At 40.4% G+C, this 20,431-nt stretch overlaps 1 protein-coding gene across 4 annotated transcripts in view; it reads left to right on the forward strand.

Annotated features, from left to right (window-relative positions):
* The window catches only part of ANOS1 (anosmin 1), a 143,284-nt gene that overhangs the window by 14,702 nt on the left and 108,151 nt on the right, over window positions 1–20,431 (forward strand). For 2 of the 4 annotated variants that reach the window (XM_065073718.1, XM_065073735.1), the window contains exons 2-3: window positions 14,354–14,401; window positions 14,565–14,585. In XM_065073718.1, coding sequence (XP_064929790.1) covers window positions 14,354–14,401; window positions 14,565–14,585 — 69 coding nt within the window. The remainder of the gene's footprint in view (window positions 1–14,353; window positions 14,402–14,564; window positions 14,586–20,431) is intronic. The other 2 variants (XM_065073727.1, XM_065073742.1) reach the window with 1 other exon arrangement.

Genomic DNA, 20,431 nt, shown 5'->3' on the forward strand with positions numbered 1-20,431 from the left:
GTATCTGCTGTAACCTGCATTAAAAGGCTGGCTCTTCCCTTAGGAATATACTGTCTTTGTTGCAGAGTGTAAGGATCCCAGCTAGGGTCAGGTTAGCAGGCATGTTAAATTTCAAGTGGAAAGACCCACCTACCCTTCTGTGTGCTCCCTCATTTGATGCCTGTTTTTCATCCATTGTCAACACAATGTCATTGCAACCTTTGCTGTTCCAGGAGCTGTTGCAGTTCCTTAAAAAAGGATAGGAATAAAAATGTGGTCAGCAGACAAATATGAACAGGGTTTACAGGTCTGGGGGCTGGGGTAAGAGAGCAGCACTGAGCTGGTTAGGGGAAGGGGATCACGAATTCCTCTTTGGTACATGATGCAATTAGGAGGGCATACGTTACGTGATGTGATATGTGGTGTCTGACCAGTACACAACTGGCATTCGCTGGTCTTTAATATTGGCTTAGTGGGCTGGGAAGGAACAGGCTGAAGGCCTAACCGACAGAAGCAATAGAGAGGAGTGTTGGCTTGCACCCTGTGATTTGTTGTTGGGTTGTGCTGTAGAGATGAGACAATAAAGTTGTGGGCTAATTAAACTGTACACATTACATTTCATCTGTCTTTTTGTAATGTCCACAATAAAGGCAGATATATGGAAATACTGTAGCAATTAAAATATGTCTGGGAATTAAGACTTCTCCCTGAAGTGCTGCTTTAACTGTTGTGGTGAAAGCATTTTTTTTTTTTTTTTTTTTGGTGTGGCTGACATATGTTTCTTTGAATTAGTGATTTCTGAGTGTATTTTAGCAGTACTGTGGTCATTTTGTTCAGTTTAAAGGTAGGATGTTTTATTTATGAGTCTGGCGCTCATTTTAATTTGGACAGTTCTTGAATTCCTGAATGACCACAGAACCCTTTTGTAAATTTTCCTAGGTAATCCCAGGTCTGATGAGATGCACTTCACTCACTGAGCCAGGTCTTCTGTGGAAAAAGGAAAAAAATCCCCCAAATCTGTGTTAAACAACTGTTAGAGTTAACAACTGTTAGAATTAACTGTGTCGATTTTGACACTTGTTACTTTTGCAAGCTTTGCTATGCATGTCAATAATTCTAAAATAGGATGTTTTTATAGAAAACATTATGTATAAATATGAATCGGTCTGTGGAACTACCAAAGTAGAATTATAATCAAATTTTAGACTGTATATTTCATCTGTAGGATCATTATTTGTACTGTTTTTTACTGCCAGGATGACACTTTTCTGCATGCTTTTACAATATTAAAAGAACTTGGGATAGTGAAACAAAGTATATATATATTGACAGTGATGTTTGTCAGGCTTGTTGCTTTTCACAGGTCAAAAAGAGAAATAATTGGAATAAGATAGTTGATATTTGTCACAAGTATTTTCTGTTGAGAAAGGTACTGCATGGAATTTATTAATTTATTTGTTTTTCTTTTAAAGGGAAATGAAAATATGTTTAGCCATCAGCTTGTGGTGGATATGGTTGCTACTACTGCTCGAAATATTTAGTATCTTGTAACCTAATAACACATGCCAAAGAGAAAGAAATACATTCCTGAAATTTATCACGTGAATTTCACGCAATTATATTGGAAATAATTAGTATATTAAGTACAAGAGCATGAGCATATATTTTGATGGTGCTTGATATTGAGTCATAATAACATGAGTCCTGAAGAGCTGTCAGTTTTTAAGGGCAGGTGTGTATATATACTCTTGCCAAAGATACAAGTGTAGTATATAATGATGTCCCTCCCATACATACTAGAACAGAATAAGAGAAAATAGAGTAAAACATCACATGGCTGGTATGTAGTACAGTGCATTTAGCAGTTTTGTAGCCAGAAATGACTCCATGACAATGCAACCTGCATGAATTATCCTTTGTTCAAATAGTTTATAGTTAGACTATTTAAAATGGAAAATTTTAGATGATTTTTTTTTTTTTTTTTTTTTTTTAATGCTTAGTTTCTTAAGGAAATGAGACACCAGAAACCTAAGCATTTTGTAAATCCAGAAAGGAATGCTGCCCTGAATGGTCATGAAATAGTGTGGCTTCTGAGGAAAATCTAGTGTAGTAGGAAGCACTAAATTGCTACTCTTGTGTGTTTGTGGGAGATGTTAGAAGTGTCTGAGGTGCATCTACACATTAGTGTTTTAATGTGGATCAGAATTTATTTTTGGAGTGAGTATCCTGAGCATCATGATCATCTTTTGTTTCACATCATGGACCAGTCTGAGAGTTCATGCAGTGGATTTCTTCTGGATGAATGTAACAGGAAGGGGGACCTAATGCGCTGTAGTGATTAACAGGCATAGTGTCCGTGGGACCAGGCTAGAAGTAGTTGAAGGAAAAGGGAAAGGAGGAGTTGCCATATGTGTAATGCAGACATCAAGTCCATCAACAACAGCTGTTTTACTCAACAGATGTGTTCCTGTGGTTCACATGACTTCCTAATGCCGAGACACCCTGGGGTGTCTGTAGCTCATTCTGGAATGATCAGCTAGTAGACAGTGCAGACGAGTGCAGGCAAATGCAGCCTGTGGTAAATGTACCGCATCATATGCTGTTGGGAATCGCCCGACTAACCAATAATCTTGTAATTATGCAGAATAGTAATATGGACTATAGTTTTCTGTTATAAAGTCAAATCAGCATTAAAAGCAGTGTGCATGCATTTCTGAAACCTGGAATATTACTGTTGTTTGGTAAATCAGTTGTGTTTTCTCAGGTGCACTAAACCAGGTCAAGTATGTCTACTTTATATTGTATTTTGCACAAGTAAATATTACATTTTTAGAATATATTTTCTTCTTTTCAGTCTTAATTTCCCAGTGAAATACATTTCTGTCACATCTTTGAGCCAGCATATACTTTTATTGTCTCACTATTTCATTTGTATAGCAAATCTACTTTATATATAACAAAATAGGCACGTTAGCATTTTGGAAGGGTGGAGTTTTCGAAATAGAGCCTACAAACAAACAGTCAACAAGACATCTTTTTTTTTCCATATTAATTCTATTAGATTAGTTTCTGTTCAGTTCAACTGGATTACTTAACCCCAAGAAATGTGTCCAGGATTTGGCCCAAAGTATATCCCTTAGTGTGAAATTCCGTATTTCATTTTAATATCCTCAAGTTAGTGTTAGTGTATTTAATTCCTTCTGTTGCTTAGTGAAGTGATGTTAATTTCATCTGGATTCTTTCAAGGATTGATAGAAACTTCTGCTAGGTAGAATAAGACCTCAGATAAGATCAGTTTTAGAAGTGGTAAGAGTGAAGTCTGTGAAGCCACAAGAAGGCAGTCATAACTCGCAAGTGTGGTGTAGACACAAGGATTCCTGTGGCTCATTTGTTTTTACAGCTTGTGTTTGTCTAGTAGTTTTTCTATCCATTTGAGGAGACACTGCTGTAAAAAGAGAAAAGGCGTTCCATACTTGAGATGCAGATTTAATCCAAGGAATAAATAGTCTGTATTTTCAAAACTACTGATCTTTTACTGTTCTGTTACTAATGATCTTTGGATTTTGATGACTAGGAACCTACAAATGATGACAGCCATCTTAATATTTTCTTCTGTGTTTTCATTTTGGTTCATGTAAAGTTGTGGCCTTAAATATTTTGGTGTAAACCCTAATGAAAATGGTCTGTAATAGAAACAATGGTTGAAGATGACTTTGCATGAACGGTTTAGAAAATATCAATGCAAGGTTTAGGTTAATACAGTTGTATTTGTACCGCCACATCTACAGGAGGATCCACCCAATAATTTTGATAGGTGATCTTAATTTGTTTGTGTTGTTGAAATTTTGCTTTATGCTTTTGTTAACTAGACCAAAGTCTAAGGACATTTCTTATAAATCAGGAAGAAATGAACTTAGCACAGTCTCCTGCTGTCTGGCTTGGTGAGGGCTGGCTGCTCACAGAGGATGGGGAGCCAGGGGCCCAGGGTGACCCCATCACAGGGCGTTACCTCTTTGAGGGAAGCAGGCGCACAGGGCAGGTAGAGCTGGATGCAGGGTCCTCAACAACTCCAGGCCAGGGTCCGGGGCAGCCAGGCGCAAATGTGGGATGAGCGGGTTCACATTGCGCTGGATGAACTGGCTGATAGGCAGGGCTCAAAGGGCTGGAGTGAAAGGGGCTACATCTGGCTGGTGACCAGTCACCAGTGGTGTTCCTCAGGGTTCAATTCCAGGGCCAGTTCTGTTCAGTATAGTTGTCAATGATCTGGATGCAGGAGTTGAATGCACCATTAGCAAGTCTGCTGATGACACCGAACTGGGCGGTACTGATTGACTCTCTCAAGGGACAAGATGCCTGGCAGAGGGTCTAGGTAGGTTGGGGGATTGGGCTATGATTAATGGGGTGAAATTTAACAAGTCAAAATGCCGGATTCTGTACCGGAGATGGAGTAATGCTGGGCACAAGTATAAACTGGGAGAGGAGTGGCTGGAGATCAGAAAGAGGTCTGGGGGTGCTGGTCAACAGCAGCTCAAAGGGATTCAGCAGTGTTTCCTGGCAGCCAAGAGAGTAAACTGCATCCTGGGGTGCATCAAACACAGCATAACCAGTCAGTCAAAAAAGCTGATTGTCCCACTGTAGTGGGGCTCTGCTCCCTGGGATCCAGTGGTCGGACGTGTGGGAATGCCTTAAAGCTGCACCAGGGGAGGTTTAGATTGGACATGAGAAAGCATCTCCTTACCTAGATGTTGGTCAAACACTGGAAGAAGCTTCCAAGAGAGGGGGTCAGTGCCCCAAGCCTGTCAGTGTTTAAGAGGCATTTGGACAATGCTCTTAGTAACATGCTTCAACTGTTGGTCAGCCCTGAATTGGTGAGGCAGTTGGGATAAATGATGGTTGTAGGTCCCTTCCACCTGAAATAGTCTATTCTGTTCTGTTCAATTTTATCCAAAAGGAGGAAGGACGAGAGACCGGGCTGGAGATGAGGCCTCAGTAAGGGGTCCCAGGTCCAGCTACAAGACAAGGCCAGAGACAAGTTACAAGGGTCCACCCAGGAGATGAGCTACCTACAGCATAGATGAGATATCCATCCAGGAGGAAGGGCCAGAGATGGGCATATCTTGCAGAAGGACTGATGGCCCTAGTTAGCCTGAAATGGAACTTCTGTGCCGATGGGCAGGAGGTGAGGCTAGAGACCCCAGGTGAGGCATGTCAGGGCTGCTAAGGCATACTCTTGTCCTCAGGGCCCTGATGCCTTCACCCTGGACACTGAACCAAATGACAAAAGTGAAAGTATCAGCCAACTTCTCTGGAGGAATCAAAACTATAAACTGAAAGTTAAAGATTTTTGAAAAACCAACAGTGGAAAAAATTGAAGATATTATGATACTATATAAATTATGCCATGATCCATTTTGAATGTTGCATGCTGCTGCTCTCTTTCCATTTCAGAAAGGTGTAGTAGAAGTAGGAAAATTCCAGAGAAGAGTAACAAGAAAGACCAAAAATATGGAATAAGCCCTTAGATGCTCAACTAGTTCTTGCACTTTTACTTCAGTAACCATTTTTTGCCACTCTTGGGTACATGACACTGGGCTGTCTGGGATTTGGTTCAGTTTGCTATGACTGCTATAAAAAATTTAGGCATGAACCATTAGGTTGTGTAGTCAAAGCTCATCTGAAGACCTATGAAAGAACTCAGTCAACAGCAGATGGGGGATCCCAAATCACACCCTGCCCAGCTGCTCCCAGGCCCACCATGGGAGCCATCGGGGTCCATCTCTACAAGGCCAGGGGAGCAAAGAGTCCCGAAGGCAAATGGGAACCTGAATTAAAGACTCAGAGGGAAGGACAGCCTGTGGCAGGAGAGCCTCAGTGCCCCTGTCCAGCCGTGGGACTCTCCAAGGTAAATGAAAACCAGATCCCCTTTTGGACTGAGGAGAGATGCTGCCTGGGGTATGGGACACATTATAGGCTGCAGGGGAGTAACATTTTGGGATTGCGCAGGATTTATGGGGAAGTGGTAAGGGGAGAAAAAGGACTGGGTGTATGTAAATAGATTATCTGGACATGCCCTGCTCCTGACCAGCATACTCTGTCCTATTTTATTAAATTCCACTTCTAACTCTTTTCCTGGCTGAAGGGCACCTGCTCTGTGTGCATGTGTTTGTGTGCATAAGTGGGCTCGAGTTCCAGCAGGCAAAGTCAGGACTGTGTGTCTATGGTGCCAGCGACTGGAGCAAGCGAAGGTATGGGTGCTGGTGGCTTGGCTGGGACTGTGGGCCAGAGGGCCTGTGTGCTGAGAGCTGGTGGCTGGAGGGACTGGAGCAAGTGAAACCAAGCACCAGCACCTGGTGTGGGACCGCGGGTCACAGGGGCCTGTGCATCTATGGTGCAGTGGCTGGACCAGTTATGGGTGAGTGTGTGACCAGTGAAGAGCCAGCTGGACAAGCCTGTGGACAGGTGAGGTGGCCTGGGAGCTGGGTATAAGTGTGTGCCCAGGTGCGTTCTTTGGTATTTGGGAACTGGAAATCCTAGTTTGAATTTTTTTATTCCATTCTGCACCTTAATCCCACACTTTAGATGTGGGCCTGAGGACAGACAGCACTGCCATATATAAGTCCCTGTATTAATTTGTGTCTTAGTGAATGTGCAGTCAGGTAATCTGTTAGGCAAGGTATAAATTATATTTTACCATTGCATAAAATTTCATGCTGTTGAGATTTTTGAAAGGTTAAGGAAAATGTTTGGAACTTGTCTCTTTAAATACATCATTGCAGCAGCTATTGGTTTGTGTATACAAGTGTTGTTCACATCAGTGGGTACTGTTATTTGAAGGACTTATTTCTATGATTTTTTCGTCCTTGTGAAAGAATCAGTGAGGTCCTCAGGTGAGGCCACATCTGAGAGATAGCGGTTTCACTTAAAAGTAAATTGAAGGTTGGGCAGAGGATAAAAGACTTCTGAAACGGATAATAGGTATACAGGTATTGTAATAGCAAATTAAACGGCTGCTTTATTTTTCACAGCTGATCTCTGACATGGGGCACATTATAGATAGATGAAGACTGATTCTTCATTGCCTCTCTATATGTATTTTTTTTCTTACAAGAGAAGCTGCACAAGGCATGAGAGGGCACAGAACACAGATGTTTCTGTCGCAGCTCTTTAGGCCCAAGGACATTTGTGATTTACCAGAGGAAAGCAAGTGTGCACATATGTTTGCTGAAATGAAGACCAGTAAGACTGTGGGTACCCAGTCCAGTTTTGGACTCAGGAAGGCTCAAAATGATCCCAAGAGAGAGATTAAGAGACAAATGAGGTCAGATGCTGCTAAACAATCTTACTTATATACCTAAAGCTAGAGTGACAGAGAAAAGGGGGGAGAAATTAGGAGCAAAGCTAAGCAAGTATGTGAAAAGGTAAGCAAGAGATAGTCATCACCAGGGATCCAAATGCTGTCTTCCGTCAGGCAGCTTTCAGGTTTCAGGTCCCAGTAGTGTTGGCAGTTTGTAGGTCTTGGTCCTGGTAGTGCTGGCAATATGCAGGTCTCGGGTCGTGCCTGTATCAGAGTCCAGGTTCCAGTAGCAGAGTCCAGGTCCCAGTAGGTGCCGGGAGCGCTTGGGTCTCAGGTCTGCTGGTCCCAGGTGACAGGTTTTGGTCCTGGTGGTGGATGGCCACACTCCCAAGTCATAACTTGGTTATTTTATGGCAGTTAGTGGCCGGCGTTGCCTGAGCACACTGCAGGCCTGATTGCAGATGTTGGTGGCTGATACCGCTGGAGCTTCACTTTGAGCTTGCATAAGCTACAAGCATGCTTTGGATTTTAGCAATTCACAGTGATCATGCATTTTGCACTTTAACTCCCTGTATTTAAGCCTTTACAGCAGGCCCAACTGAGCAAGCAGCATGAGTAAGCACTTTTCTGTAACAAGTAGACCCTAAGCATATTATTTTAGCAAGCAAGTTTTGAGATAATAATTCACAATATCTCAGCCTTCCACTCTTACGTTGTGTGTTAAGGACCACCGCCTCTCAAACCATATCCTAAGAGCCACTGTCTCTTACACTGATTAGAGATGCCAATTTATTAGTTTCATTGAAAATACTTGTGGCTTGTATTTTCATGAAAAATTTGAATGATAAATCTTGTAATACTTACCTGATTTTTTGTTTTGTTTTGTTTCTGTCTTTGCTTTTGTAAACTCTTGCCATATACACGTCAAACAGTCCTGGTCTTTGAATCTTTGAAGGTCTGATTCTGTTTGACTACAGTTTCTTTTCTGGCAGACTGAAAGTGAGTGGGGCTCAGGCAGTGGCCTGAGTTCCTGTTGTCTCCATGTACTATGTGATCTCATCTGCCTGACATCTTTCATATGATATATCAGTGCCAGAAAGATAGAATATTTGGAATTTGCCTTATTGAGCACAGTTTCTTCTCTTCAATATACAGATTAACATACTTCAAGGTTGCCCTGAAGCTACACTGGTGGAAGGCTTATAGATGGGCAGAAACAGTGGTATTTAATTCTTCCTCGAGGCCATTTCTGCACAGCAGAGTTAAGCCACTATTAAACACAAAGTCAAAATTCTCATTGGCATAAGTCAGATCAGGACTGGGTTTGAAAAAAAACAGACATAAGGGAACCGAGGATGTAATCTGGTAGCATGTAAAATGCTACAGATAAAACACAGATTCCTGATACTTGAAATTACGGTTTCAGCTAGGTACGCTAGATTAAAAGCAGAAAAAAAAAAATTAGAGCTGAACATCTGTATAACTTAGATTAACCATTCACTAAGATGCAGAGTGGAGGAGAGCATTCATTGGTATTCCTGCTTCGTCTGATACCCTGTTGTTCAAAGGAAGCCTATAGAATTTGGTCTTTCACCTTGTGCAATGAAAGATTGTTTGTATCGTGTTAGTTTGTATGAAGTTGAACTTGCTAAACAATTTATATTTTGCTAAACTTATTTTTTTAATTTCGATGGTAATAGTTTTCAGTAGAAAAATGGGAGCATTTGCAGACATTGAAATTATGAAGTAGGAAAGCCACACATCTGGACATGTGAAGTGTTATTGTCTCAAGTAACAGATATAATTCAAAATTGGGGCTACTTTTTCTAGTTCAGTGGAAAGCAGCAGCATAACTGAAACAAAGCACTGAGCTGCTACTAATCTGTTATTACAATCAGCTACCTCTGTCACATTTTATATGAAGAAGAAAGGGGAGATGAATTGAAAGTAGCACATGAAATATTTTTTTAACATTACTGCTAGCTAGATCTGTAAATGGAAATAATAAATCCTCATACAGCATTGAGGGTAATACTAAAGTTTTCCCACTAGCATATGTTATTTACAGCTACGCTAAAGTTTTATTTCTTCTGTTTATGTCTCTCTATTTTTGAAGGGGTTGGACCTTATATGTTCTTCATAGTTAGCTGTTCTCATGTCGCATATCTAATTTTTTAGCTAAATTCTACAGTAATGGCAGATAAAAATGGTATTGCAAAATCAAATTATGATTGCATTTCAACGTGCTGGGAAGATAAGACAAAATAAATATTTATAAAAGACTGAAATTAAATTGTATGAACTAAAGTTTTTAAATAGCTCCTAAGTAAGCTTACAAGCAGAAAGGAGTAGTTATGTCTTTACATTTATAATCCCCAGAGCTCCTTACAGGAACAGAAATACAGGAACAGAAATTTTTAGCATTACCTTTCATGTGAAAAAAAAATGACATATATAGAAGTTTCTGAAAATCAGATTAAAAGTTGAAGTGAAAGCATCATTTGCATTAGTTTTGAAGTACAGAAGTAGCATGCAAGTCCAATGCTTTAGTTTTGTTTCCTGAACTTCTCCATGTGTCTGATTCAAATCTATGCTACTGATTTGTCTTTGCAGTGTATCAGATTCAAAATATGCTAAATGCTTAAAATTAAGAAGGCTGTGATTTATCTTGCATGGCTGAAACACCCAGGTTTGTAGACTAAATACGTTATCCTCCATCATTTTGTTTTTCCTAGTAGTGGAAGCTTAAAAGTTTGAAAGGTGATTCTGAATTGTACATGGAAGTGACTCACCATTAATATTTTTAAAGCACCATCTTAGTGAGCTGTGCTCATCTCTTAAGTACAGAAAGGACATGCCCTCAGGTGATTGATCTGACCAAAAAATTGTTTCTCCTACTGATCTTGGAGTAGATCTGTATTTTTTTTTTTTTCAGTTCAGCTGGTCCATCAGTGCATAGAAGAGTGTGTTTAGCTGTTTTTATTCTTAGAATTAAAAAGCAGAATTATGTTTTGTTTTGTTTTTTTACTGTATGAAAGCTTTAGTTCTGACAAACTACCTAATGGGAACATGTGAGTCAAAATCCATACTGTTTCTGTCTTCTTACTTGATGTGCTTTCTGGTCCTTTTGGTGCACAGCATCTTGGAAAAAAAAGAGATTTTGGTTCTTTAATGTTTTTTTAATGTGTGTGTGTGTTGAGGTGAAGCTCCTGTCCCAGCTAGAAAGTTTTTTGGAACAATTTCAAGAGAGCAGACTGCCCTCTTCAAAGATCTGCTTGGAGGAATCCTGTGGGTAAGGCCCTGGTGGGAAGAGAAGCCCAAGAAAACTGGTTAGTGTTCAGGGATCACCTCGTTCAAGCTGAAGAGCCGTCCATCCCGATGAATAATAAGTCAGGCAAAAATGTCAGAGGGCCTGTGTGGTTGAACAAGGAGCTCCTAGCAATATTTAAACACAAAAAGAATGCATACAGAGTGTGGAAACAAGGACTGATACATGTTTACTACAGAAATATTGTCCAGGCATCCAGGGATGAAGTTAGAAAAGCTAAAGCCCAAACGGAATTGAATCTGGCCAGGGACATCAAGGACAGCAGGAAGGGCTTCTAAAAGTACAGATATGACAAAAGGAAGACTGGGGATGTGGTTACATGGAACACAGAAAAGGCTGAGGCATTGAATGCTGCTTTGCCTCAGACTTTAATAGCAAAATAGTGGTGCGATCTCATTAATGTATGTAAATACCTGAAGGGAGGGTGCCTTTGGGAATGGCAGGTCCCAGAGACCAGGGGGAAAGGCTGGATCAAGGAGGATGTAGCCTTGTTGGAAGAGGATCAGGTCAGAGGATCATAAGCAAACTGGATGTGAATAAGTTGATGGGCCCTGATGAGATGTACCCATGAGTGCCAAGGGAGCTGTCAGATATTGCAAGGCCACTTTCAATAACCTTTGATTGATCACGGCCATTGGTAGAAGTGCCCAAAATCTGGAGGAAAGCAGACGTGACTCCTGTCTTCAGGAAGGGCAAGAAGGAGGACCGTGGGAACTAAGACCAGGCAGCCTCACCTCAGCGTCTGGGAAAATGATTGAGCAGCTATTCCAGAAAATTGTTTCCAGTCACATTAAGGACAAGCAAATAATCAGGAGTAGTCTATATGGCATCACCAAGGGAAAGTTTTGCTTGATGAAGTTGATACACTTAGATGATGAAGTCACTGACCTGTTTGACAAGTGGAGAGTAGTGGATGTTGTCTACCTGGTGATGTCCAGGCTTAATGAGCAGACAATGAGGTGGGTTGAAAACTGACTGAATGACCAACCCCAGAGGGTGATGATCAGCAATGCAAAGTCTTATTGGAGGCCAGTGACTTGTGGTGTACCTCAGAGGTCAGTACTGGGTCCAGTCCTGTTTTACATCATCATTAATGTCCTGGTTGATGGGGCAGGCTGTACCCTCAGCAAGTTTGCTGAAGACACAAAACTAGGAGGAGTGGCTGATATGCGAAAGGGTTGTGCTTTGCCACCCAGAGATACCTTGAAGGCTGGAGAAGTGGGCTGACAGGAACATTATGAGGTTCAACAAAGGGAAATGCAAAGTCCCATACCTGGGGAGGAACAACTCCATACACCAATGCATGGTGTGGGCTACCTATCTAGGAAGCAGCTTTCTGGAAAAGGTCCTGGGTGTCCTGATGGGCAAGGCTGAATATGATTCAGCAATGTGCTCTTGCAGCAAAGATGGCTAATAGCATCCTGGTCTTCATCGGGCAAAATATTGCCAGCAGGGCAAAGGAGGTGATCCTTCTGCTCTGTTCAGCACTGGTGAGACCACACCTGTGGTACTCTGTCCAGTTATAGGGCTCCTCAGTACAAGAGAAACAAGGACAGACTTGACGGAGTCCAGTGAAGGACCCTGAAGATGGTGAAGGAACTGGAGCATCTCTCCTATGAAGAAAGGGTAAGAGAGCTGAGATCTCTCTGCCTGGAGAGGAGAAGGCTGAGTGGTGCGATCTCATTAATGTATGTAAATACCTGAAGGGAGGGTGCAAATAGGATGGAGCCAGGCTCCTTTCAGTGGTTCACAGTGACAGGACCAGAGGCAATGGGCACAAACTGACACTTCAGAGATTTCCTCTTGAGCATCACGAAATACCTTTTTTACTGTGAGGGTGACTGAGTGCAAGCACAGGTTGCCCAGGGAAGTTGTGCAGATAATAAAAAGTTGTCTGGACTTGGTCCTGGGCAACTGGCTGTAGGTGTCCCTGATTGAGCAGGAGGGTTGGGCCAGATGACCTCCAGAGGTCACTTTCAACCTCAATCATTCTGTATGTGACTTGAACAATCTTCATAGTCATAGAATCACAGAGTAGTTTGGGTTGGAAGGGACCTTTAAAGGTCATCTAGTGTAAATCCCCTGCCCTGGAAAGGGACATCTTTAATGAGATCAGGTTGCTCAAAGTCCTTGTCCAACCTGACTTTGAACACTTCCAGTGATGGAGCATCCACCACTTCTCTGGGCAATCTGTTCCTATGTCTCATCACACTCATCGTAAACAATTTCTTCCTTCTATCCAATCTAAAACTACCCTCTTTCAGTTTAAAACTGCTACACCTTGTCTTGTCACTACAGGCCTTGGTAAAAAGTCTTTCTCAGTCTTTCTTATAAGACCCCTTTATTAATTGGAAATGCTGCAATAAGGCGTTCCCAGAACCTTCTCTTCCAATGCATGCTAATGTGTCTATTTCTGCTTCTGAATTGTAGTTGTTGTATATCCATAGAATAATTCTTGGCTTTATGTGTGTGATTTTATACATAAAATGTTGTGTATATATATTATTGCATTTTTTGCATCTCTCAACAAAATCCAAACAACAACAAAGAAGAAAGTGTATTCCTCTTAGTCCTTTGCATTATGGCCCACCTGAATTCCTCTTCCATGGAGACCATTTTCCAGTTCAGTAGTCAGTGCCAAAGGTGAAGACAAAGTACAGTCACATTAATTCATTACTGCAGAAATTCTTTGCCTTATTCCTTTGACAGGATGTCCTGTTAGTCCATCATAGACTCACCATTGTAGTCAGATTGTGAACAACGAATTTACCATCATCTTCTGTTCTATTTCCAAAGTATGAGGTTATAAATTACGGAAGAAATATATGCGTATAAGTTTCTAAGTGCATGAATGTGCACTTTCTGTTGCAAAGCTTTGCCTCATTTCTCATGTGCAGTCCACAGAGTGATTCAGATCTTCCCAATGTTGTTTTGATCTTCCACTATAAAGAAAGTGAATTAATATTTTGTCTCATCTGTTAACCCAACAAAGATACACTTCTGGTTCCTGGACTGCAGTTTTTTACTGGAAAATATTGTTTCCAAAGTTGACCCTTCAAAAGCTTCTCGGCTTGCTGTTTGTCCCTCTGCCAGTTTCATATTTATCTTTCTGTTCTCATCATGTTCTCTTTTCCTTTAGCTTAAATAATTATTTTACATGTGATACTGTATTGATTGTTGTACTGCAGTCAAGACAAATGAGAGCTACGGTGTTTCCTCATCTTGGAAGTGCAGTTTATTATAAAAAATGTAAAATAAAACTGGTATGGGTGACTTTTGGTAAACTCATGTCACATTTAATTGAATTTTCCGTTTACTTCAAGGCCGTTCATTATCTTTCCTTGATAATTTAAGTATTGTGCAATATTGAAATATTGACTAATGGGATTTCTGTTCATGAATCTCTACCAATCCATATCAATTTCTTAAATACAAATCTTACCTTTGTTTGCTTCCTAGCAAGTCTAGGCAGTAAGTGTTTACAAAGGTGGACTAAAAGGTGACTTCAGTCAGTTTTCCACCAGCCTTGCTTGAAATGCTTTTTCTTGGGTTACTCTCCACTTGCCTGAGCCTTTTATTCAACATAAAGGAGCTGGAGTCAGGATTGGTACTAATGTTGACACAATATCATTCTCTAAGCAGAACTGGAAGATGAGTTCTATTTAAACCTGTTAGGGTGATCATGTCTAGTCTTGAAGAAATATTAATATTAATTAATATTAATATTCATGTATTTTTTCTTTGTATTTCAGAACAATGGGTCACTTGCTTGGTGCCAGAATCATAAACAGTGTTCAAAGGTATGTCCTTTATTTTCCCCTCTCATTTCAGTGACCTAGTTGCTTTCAATCTCTTGTCTGTAGATTAAGTGCTCTGTTTTCAGAAGCATCTTTGTATTTTATATGGAAACCTCAATCTATAATAAAATATAAAAAAATAAAACCAAATGATTTGCTCTTTCAGGAAAAGGAACGATGTTTGAGGGTAAGTATCAAGCTTAGTTAAACCAATATAATTCTGTGGCTATCAACAAAGTTTATACTGGCTAAAATCTGATGTATCGTTTAAAATCTTTCTTCAACAGCACCAAGACTTGCCAACATTCAAAATTTCATTTAGTTGGGATATTTAATTTTTAGCCTGACACTGAATTTCTCTGAAAAAAATCTTGATACCAATATTAGTGGCTCTACTGATGCCCTGTCCTCTCCTAGCACTTTAACCCTGAAAGCCTAGAGGATAGGTGAGCTAATTGTCAACTGATTCTCCTGTGCAAGAGTCTTTCTGTGGTGTCTGGATAGAAGCAGCAATGATTTGGGAGCTTTGTTGGGGCGAAGTGGGATTGCACATTCTTGTGGCTGACTTTGTAAAAATCATGGAAGATGTATCCATTGGAAATTTACCTGAAAATTATGAAAGCAGTATTTTTGTCTTAATCTTCCCGAAAATGTATTTCTACAATAAGTTAGGCTTTTTAACTTTGGTATTTTTATTCTGTGAAGGTTGTGCTGCAAATGGGATTAAATCCAAGTAACGTCACTTTGTATCGTTTTAGTAATGTAATCTATGTAACTGCTGGTGCCAACCCTTGATTTTTAACACATGACAACTTCTTCACATTTGAATAATGAGATTACTGGTTCAGTGATTTACCTTCTGTTGAAGTGAATGGGATTTGAAATGGACTGGTTTGTTATTGACTGTTCCATCGCAGGAAAATAAACGAAGTTGATTGCTTTAGTCAGTATTAAAACCAGGGTATAGCAGTGTCAGTATAAAAAGAGAGTGGGACAATTCCTATCAATTGTGCCATGCTGTTAAGGGTTGCACTTCTGCAGTGAAATCTCATCATTCTTAAAAAAAAAAACCAACAAACTAACAAAGGTCCAGAGAATGTGGCTCATTGTAACTGAAATGCCTTTTAGGGAAAGTGAGTAGGTCTTTCCCAGTACCACAATGATCCTGACGTATCACAGAATCACAAAATGTCAGGGATTGGAAGGAACCTCGAAAGATCATCTAGCCCAATCCCCCCACTGGAGCAGGAACACCTAGATGAGGTTACACAAGAAGGCGTCCAGGCGGGTTTTGAATGTCTCCAGAGAAGGAGACTCCACAACCTCCCTGGGCAGCCTTTTTCAGTGCCCCGTCACCCTCACTGTGAAGCAGTTTCTTCTCAAATTTAAATGAAAGCTCCTATGTTCCAGTTTATACCCATTGCCCCTTGTCTTACCATTGGTTGTCAGTGAGAAGAGCCTGACTCCATCCTCATGACACTCACCCTTTGTATAATTGTAAACATTAATGTGGTCACCCCTCGGTCTCCTCCAAGCTAAAGATACCCAACTCCTTCAGCTTTTCCTCATAAGGGAGATGCTCCACTCCCTGAATCATCTTTGTTGCCCTGTGCTGGACCCTCTCCAGCAGTTCCCTGTCCTTCTTGAACTGAGGGGCCCAGAACTGGACACAATGTTCCAGGTGTGGTCTCACCAGGGCAGAGTAGAGAGGAAGGAGAACCTCTCTGGACCTGCTAACCACCCCCCTTCTAATACACCCCAGGATGCCATTGGCCTTCCTGGCCACAAGGGCACAGTGCTGGCTCATGGTCATCCTGCTGTCCACCAGGACCCCCAGGTCCCTTTCCCCTACACTGCTCTCTAATATGTAATTTCCCAACCTATACTGGAACCTGGGGTTGTTCCTGCCCAAATGTAATTTTCTTTTTATTCATTTATGAAGGCTTCTATGGTTTTCTAGTGGTTTGTATCTGCCCTACAAAGGAGGAATCATGCAATAAAAATTGTCCAACTTACAAAGCAAGGCAAAGGTTATAGGAACTTCTCACTGAGTCACTCCCAAGTTCCTCGAATCTAGTTAGGATGGATATAAGGTATTATGAATTTAAGGTTTACCTTAAAATTGTATTAGTTTCTTGAAATCAGTGTGAGAATGCTACAAATTATTTTATAATACAACATGCAACAACAGGTTAGGTTTTAAATTACTTAACACATACTTCACAGTCATGTTACCTTAATTTTCATTTTTTTCTTAGGAAGGTAATACATTTTTCCTTAAGAAAGCAGCTTTGCCATATTTAGAAAAAGAAATACATGTTAACTTGGTAAAATTGTTAACAAAACCGAACATTAGTAGAATGTCCTCTTGTTTCAGGCAAGCTTTGGGTTTCTGTGTTTTGCAATGCAAAGTCAAACAATCACATTACCTAAAACTTTCAAAGATTGAGTTAAACCTTTAAAACCATGCATTACTTTAACTGTTTCTCAGCATCTCAGTGGAGGAGGTTTAATGAGTGTAATTCTGTCAAATATCTCAGATGACATTTTTTCTAAACGATTCTCCCGTGTCCGCCATTATTTTGTGGTTATGATGTTTGGTGACGCAGTGAAGTGATCTGTGGTAAAGTGCAGGTAACGGCAAACATCCTGCTACATTATTAGCAGGAAGACTTTGAAATACAGAAGCACTTTGTGTTTGCACAAGTATTTGCATCTGACACACAGTGAAGAAATTTTATTTGAAAGTTGCATCAATGCATCAGGTAGTAGGTGATACCACAATAAAAGGTGATGTAGTTAATTTACTAACTTTTCTATAATTTTACCCTTTCATCAAAGAATTTATAATATGGTAAAAGTACAACATAGTCCGTCTTTTTACTTGTAACCAATCCAAATTTCATTTTAGAAGTGTTTTTTTTTTTTTTTTTTTCATTCCAAGGACAGACATTAGCCTGTAAAAGCAGAAGCCCTGGATGGGAGGTGAAGCTCTGGAGAAGAAAATATCATCATAAAGCATCCAATACAGGGCTTTTGCATGTAGTTTTTCCTTATTGCAAATACCTTTGGTGTCTGTTTTGGCTTATGTTTGCCTAGACCTGAATTAGCAAAAAGTGGTTCTAAAGTCTCTGTCCGTTATTCTCTGAGAGTAAGGTTAGTCTGGCATAAAATTTTGTGATAGTTTTGTAGACACAATTTTGTACATGACATAACTAGGAAAAATCTCATAATACTAGCATACAATGAAAATTATTTTTTCTTTCCTCATTATAAGTCTGTAGCCTTTATATTTGGGGATGTTTCTGTGGTTGAAGATAGCTGTTGATAAGATACTGTGCAAGTTCCTTTGGTCAGTGAAGTACCTCTAAAGTTTATTTAAGCTATTATACCATTGTCCTCTAATACAAGTGTAGACCACAGCTGTTAGTTTGAAGATTAATACCTTTGAGAAATATTAATTTTTCAAAGAAGTACAAATCTAGTGAACCAATATGGTTTTCCTCTTACAGGAACAGCTGTAAATTGCTACCTACATCCCAAATGGCTATTTGTTTTTGTTATTTTAGTGGAGCAAGTCACAAAAGCATGACTGTGAGCAGCAAAATATGCACTAATGATTTTATATGTAATTTAATTTAATAAGATCTCTCCAGAGGTCTATTTTACAAGATAAGAACACAAGAGAGCTCTTGAATGTTTGCTCTGTTTTAACAAGAGGTAGGTAATTACGGTATGTTAAAAGTACTCTATTATGGTTGGGACAACTATAGGATCAAGAAATAAACCGCCATTTATTGGTTGCAGTAGTGATTTATTTACTGCTGTCATACATTTGTACTTGTCAGCTTGTACAGATTTGAAGCAGACTGAGGGCTTTACTGGGATCTTGTCGATTGCTCTCTTGGTTTCCACTGCGAATATTGAGGTAAAATTGGCACTGTTGTCAAATAAGTTTGCTGTGAACTTCTTTGGAAATAGACTATTTCGGTTGGAAGGGACCTACAACCATCATCTAGCCCAACTGCCTCACCAGTCTGGGGCTGACCAACAGTTGAAGCACGTTACTAAGAGCGTTGTCCAAATGCCTCTTAAACACTGACAGGCTTGGGGCACTGACCCCCTCTCTTGGAAGCCTCTTCCGGTGTTTGACCAACATCTAGGTAAGGAGATGCTTTCTCATGTCCAATCTAAACCTCCCCTGGTGCAGCTGTGAGGCATTCCCACACGTTTTTATTAGTGCATTTAATGCCTCTGCTTTTTCTTCATCCCTATTTGTCAGGTGACCGTCTTCAACAAGTATTGGTCCAATCTTTTCTTCAGACCTTCTCTTGCTATTAATGTTTTTTAAAAAAGTCCTTTCTTATTGCCTGACACAACATGATCAGTTTCAATTCTAACTGAGCTTTGGCCTTTCTTGTCTTCTCCCTGCATATGTGAACCACAGCCCTGCAATGTTCCTGTGAAGCCTGACCTCACTTCCAGAGATAGTACAATTTATTTTTCTTCCGAGATCCACGAGGAATTCCCTGCTCAGCCAAGCTTCTGCCCTGGTCTCTTGACTTATGACACAGTGAAATTGCCTGCTCCTGTGATTCTAAAAGGCAGTTCTTAAAAAGTGGCCAGTGTTTGTGGACTCCTAAGCCCTCAAAAGCAGATTCCCAGGTTACTCTGCTAAATCACTCCCTGAATAGCTTAAGGTTTTGTCTCCTGAAGTCCAGGGTAGCAACTCTGTTGTCCTTCTTGTTCATTACACTGAAAATTTTAAATTAAACTATTTCTTGATCACTGTGGCCAAGAGTCTAGGAGGGCATCTTTCCTAGTTGGCTTACTGAGTACTTGTGGCAAAAAGTTTTCTTCCGTAAAGTTAAAGAATTTCCAAGACCTGCTCGTCACAGCAGCGGTATTCCCAGCTGATGCCTGGGAAGTTGAAATCTCCCATAAGGGAAAGGGCTACTGATCCAGAGATTTCTCCTAATTGCCTATAGAATAATGCATCAGGCCTTATGTCCTGGCTGGGCGATCGGTAGTAGACACCCACTACATCACCTGCTTTGTTTTCGATCCCCCTCATCCTCACCCAGAGGCTCTCAAACAGATCATCGCTAACTATACGGGCTGTACAATCCAGCCACTCCCTTACACATAGTGCGACACATCAACCTCGCCTGCCCTGTCTATCCTTCCCAAAGAGCCTGTAGCCCTCCACTCCAGCACTCCAATCATTCCACCAAGTTTCACTAATACCAATTATATCATAGTTTGGGCAACTAATCAATGCTTCCAGTTAATCCTTTTTGTTTCTCATGCTGCATGTGTTGGTGTACAAGCACTTCAGATATGGTCTTGAGCCCTCCATGCTCCCAGGAGCAGAGCAGCGTAAATGTTCCCAGTAGCATTACCACTCTTAATTAGAACTGATACTACATGTGTAGGTATGGAAATCAAATCTACTTCGGGCTTATCTCTCCTCTGATTAGTCACATTTTCTATAATATTTCATACTCTGAGTTACCTAAGTAATTATTTTAAAGCATTACGATGTGCAGGTTATATACATGGAGTAATGTCTGTAACGTATTGATCTTATCTAACATAGAATAATCTAACCTGTTACTTCAGTTTAAAGAATTCAAGTTGTTTTAACACATGTAGGCAATTGGCTTTGGAAAAGTTCCCTCTAAATAGCAACATGTAGGAGCAAAAAGCAGCTTTTTTTATTTCTGGGTGTAATGGCAGCTACTGTGGAGAATAGGTCAGTGTTTAAAATCTCCTTGACTGACTATAACGGAATGTCTAAACCAGAATGCCTCGTTTTGCTGTTGAGAAACATTTGTGACACTTTTTGTTAAAGACTTGTTCTTCTCTAAGATAGAGTTTATAAATGAAAGTCACATAATGAAATCTGTATCGATGCCAAGTCTTTCTGCAAGCCTACTTCTCATTGACACTAATGCAAAATTCTGAGTCGAGAGATGTGTTCAGTGTTGAGAGATTAATTTTGCCCAGATACGGTCGTTATTAGACTTGTGT

This window comes from Columba livia, chromosome 1 (genome assembly GCF_036013475.1).
Source record: "Columba livia isolate bColLiv1 breed racing homer chromosome 1, bColLiv1.pat.W.v2, whole genome shotgun sequence".
NCBI lineage: Eukaryota > Metazoa > Chordata > Aves > Columbiformes > Columbidae > Columba > Columba livia.